The 4215-nt window shown below is 51.6% G+C and overlaps 1 protein-coding gene across 1 annotated transcript; it reads left to right on the forward strand.

Moving 5' to 3' along the window:
• LOC100626715 lies at nt 331-2310 on the forward strand. The gene is made up of 3 exons (XM_021074740.1): nt 331-688; nt 765-1086; nt 2012-2310. Exons 1-3 carry the CDS (start codon nt 331-333, stop codon nt 2226-2228), a joined length of 897 nt encoding a protein of 298 aa, XP_020930399.1. The 3' UTR covers nt 2229-2310.

Raw genomic sequence — 4215 nt, forward strand, 5'->3', positions numbered from 1 at the left:
GACGAAGATGAGGCCGGTGAAGAGCAGCACCACCATGGAGAGGAAGGAGAAGACGACACAGACGCAGCCTGCGGTGAGGGCAGCGCGCTTGCAGTTCTGGCAGCTCTCGTAGGCGCCTGGGGCGCGCAGGCCGGCGCGGGATTGTGGTTCGCTGGCCGCGTCCTCGGCGGGCGGCGGCGGTGGCAACTGGGCCAGGGAGGGCGAAAGGGCCGCAGCCGGCGCTGGGCGGCGCGCGGGCAAGGGCGGGAGGCGGTCCTGGGGCAGCGGGTCGTGCGCGGCACGCAGGGCTAGCGGGAAGGCCTCGGCGAGCTTGGTGTTGTTGGGCAGGCCATGCACGCGGCTGTCGGGCAGCGGCGTGCGGTGGCGGCACACCGGGCACGCGATGGCGCCTGGCGGGCCGTGCCAGGGCGGCGGGCGCAGCGGGCGTTCAGGCGCGGTGGTAGCGGCGGCGGCGGCGGCGCGGAGCTGCAGTTGGGTCAAGCACTCCTGGCAGAAGGTGTGCAAACACGCCAGCAGCTTGGGCGCGCGCCGGTCTGCGTCGAAGTAGTTGTAGCAGATCTTGCACTCGTAGTCCTCGAGCGGAGGGAGGCCGGAGATCGCCACCGCTGCGCTCCGGGCTCCGGCCTCCCGACCGTCCCGGGCTCCCACCGCGGTGCTTCCTGCTCCTGTGGAGCTCCCAGGGCTGCTGGTTGGACTCTGCTCGCCGCCGCCGCTGTCGCTTGCCGGCGCTGCCATGGCATGATCCGCCCCTCATCAGGGTTAAGGTGAGGCGCCTTCCTCCCCCTATGCCGCTGTCTCGGCTCAGGGCGGGGAGGAGGCGCTTCTGCCTCCCCCCACTGGCTGCTGTCGCCTGACGGGGGAGGCACTGCTGGCTGGGCCGGGCGGGGGCGTAGCGGCAACCGCCTCCCCCCACTCTCCCAAGGAGGTGCGGGCACCGCGGTCCCTCCCAGTCCCTGGGAGCCTCTCTGCCGTCCCCCTTGGGCCTCTCAAGGAAGCTTCTCTGGCCGCTGTGGATATTGGTTTTTGTTGGACTTGGAATTGGGAATTGAGGGCGACTGGGGGACGCCGGGACAGAGGGCGATGCAGGTATGGAATTTGGGGTACGGCTGCTTAAGGACTTGATGCCCATGCAACACACTCCCCCATACACACATTCAAGGTGGCGGTGGGAAACCTGGTCCTGCTTTTTCCTTCTCCTTCTCCCTCCTCCCTTCCCCCTATATCGTTGTTATTCTGTGTTTATTCTTCTTGGTCTGGGGCTGCGTCCCTGGCAAAGCCTCCTCTCCCCCAACCGCAGGAGCTCACCGGTGATGTAATGCGGACCCGCACAGGGAGGGGAAGCAGCAGCCTCAGCAGTGGCGGCAGCGGTGGTTCTAGTCTTCGTGAAAATCGTGATCTCATTTCTCTGTCCAAGGGCGAAGGCCGGTCGTCACCAAGACATTTGCACTTTCCGCTTTTATTAGCAAAGCCCAGCTGCTTTGGCAGCCCGGCAGCGTTCTTCTCAGGGTGGAAGCCGAGGGATGGCATCTTCCTTTCACCATTTGGAAGAAATTTTGGAATGAACAATACCTTTTCTCCCTCTGAAATACTGCTTCCTGAGCTTTAAGGAGGCATAGCCAGATCTTGCTGATTTCCTGACGCTGACCACACGGGATGGAGGTAGCAACTTCCTGGGTGTGCTGTCCGGGTTACAGTGCCAGAGAGGGGGACATGTCAAAGAGGTTCACAGAACTTTAACGTCCAGATTAAACCTAGCCGCTGCCATCACTCACTGCCTTGGTCCACTTAAACTTTTAACACACAGATGTAAAGATCCGCAAACTCCATGAGTAACATGAGACATCTTTCAGATTTTATTAAAACTAAGAGAAGCCATCTGAGCATGTTAGCAAGAAGCAGCACTTCTTGGAGGAATATGGAGTAGGATATAGGAGTGGTGGGTTTGGGGACCATGTGAGGGGTGGTGTTTCGACATTCCTAATAAGAAGGTTCTGTTCCCCTGTTTCTCCAGGCTGGTCCTCACCCTAAGAAGAGAGAGCCTCCCCAACCCCAAGAAGGAAGGGAAAGAGGATGGCTCTCTGGGTCCCTGTGAGATGGGAATGTTCCCACTTTCTCTCTGGATTCTCTGCAAAAGACAGCAAGATACCCCAGGGGATATTGGTGGAAAAGATGAATGCATAGGAATCAAGCTGAAGGAAGAGAAAGAAGGAAAGAAAAGAAACCAGTGAAGCACAGATGTGCAGACCAGAGGAGGAATTGTCCTAACTATTGTTCCTATGACAATTGAAAATAAATGTAGTTTTTACTCTGCGTGGCTAGAGAATGTGATTGATGTCTTACGTTTGAAAGATCTTAGGCGAAGCTCATTAAAAACTACACACTTTCCATTTCCTAGTTTCAAATCTTAAAAATGAGATTTTTTGAAAGTATATCATTTTGTGATGGAGGCTGTGAACAATGAACAGCAGGGTGACAGAACACCAGAAAAAGACCAGAATGTTACAAAGTTACACAAACCAAACAATAGTGGAGGGAGTTAAGTTCTTATCCCTCTCTTCCTGCCATCTCCTTTCTCTTTCCCTCCTTTAGTTGTTTGAGCGTGAAGAGCCTGGAACTGTGCATTTTAGGCACAATTTTAAATTGCATTCTTCTACCTTAGGCCCTGATTCATCCTGTGCTGAGAAGAGAGATAATGCAGTCACAGGGAAAAAATTTTAAACAGGGCGTGAGGAGAAGAGAAGTTCGGAAACAGGAGGGGCTTGTCTGCATTTTTATCCTTGTCCTTCCCACCCACCTAAGATATATGCAACCTCTATGCCAAGGGGGCTGGAAGAGTTCTGAAGGTCTCTGTGTTTGCATGTGGCATGCATTTGGGCAAAACATTTAAGATTTCAAAATTTCACCCTATTATGCATTGTCACAATTGAATGGAAGAATTAAGAAACAGACGTGTGGCTACACTAGGGTTTCTCCCTGTTGGCTTTGAGCTGGATGATGCTTTGCTGGGGGTGCTGTTGTGTGCATGGTCAGCTGTTTCACAGTATCCCTGGTCTCCACATTAGTGGTCTCCACATTGCTGTTAGTAGCAGCCCTCCCCAGTGTTGACAACCAAAAATGTCCCCTGGGGCAAAATCACCCCTGATTGAGGATCTACACCAAAGTCACCAGTTTGGCTAAAGTGTAACCAATGGCAGAGACATCTCCCAATTCTTAACAGTGCAACTAAAGTCAGCATTCCCAGTCAAAGTAATTATTCAAAAGTTATGGGCGTGTCTTCCAGAGTTTATGGTAACTTAGATGCCATGGTACCCTCTTTGAGAGGTCCAGTTTGGTTTTTGTCAGTAATACATTCTGTTGATGGGATCATCCTTGATTGCCAGAATTTGGTTAACAGTGCTGGAATTTACTCTCTGTGTTTGGCTAGTTTTCTAAACAAGCATTTCCAGTAATTTTCTGTCCCAGCATGAGTCACTCACTTTTAGGACTTACAAAGTATCATGTGGGGTTTCTATCAGTGGAATGAGAAAAGAGTGTTAAGTTTGCATGATGCAGACTATGAAGCCTGGTGCTCACTGCTGGCAGCTGTGTGTAATGAAGCTTGGTCATTCAAGTGGGAATTAGGTTTTCACTATGGTGAAAGATGTATTGAAAGAGATCTTAAGTCAGAAACAAGGAACTCAGAATTTACATCAGGATTGAATTGGCTTTGCAAGAATCCTGCTCATGCCTTGAATATATATATGGTGTTTGTTGAATTGTTTTCTTTCCAAGGACCTGAGCCAATGGGAGACAGCGGTGGTTTCGGGTAACCTCATGTATACATTCCTCCATCAACAATCTAAATAGAGTGAATGTTTAAGTTTTGACGCCAGCTTTTTCACAAAGGACTTAGTGGGAAACAGGTGTTTCCCACAGAGAGTGGGGATTGACTGCCCTGAGGCCAAATTCAAGATCTGCCCCTCCTGCCCTGTGTAACACTGGATTGCTACTTAGCTTCTCCATGCCTCAGTTTCCCAAACTATAAAGTGGGGATAAGAATAGTTACCACATAAATCTGTTGTGAAGACTGAACATGTTTTACGCATAACACATACAGAACTGTCCCAAGCCCATTAACACTCATTACAGTTTGTATCAGGAGTTTGTATTCTGATCTTAAAAATCCTCACGAATGCTCTGTGAGAGAAGCCCAGAGGGCTCATGTAACTAGCCCAA

This window comes from Sus scrofa, chromosome 15, assembly GCF_000003025.6.
Source record: "Sus scrofa isolate TJ Tabasco breed Duroc chromosome 15, Sscrofa11.1, whole genome shotgun sequence".
Classification (NCBI taxonomy): domain Eukaryota; kingdom Metazoa; phylum Chordata; class Mammalia; order Artiodactyla; family Suidae; genus Sus; species Sus scrofa.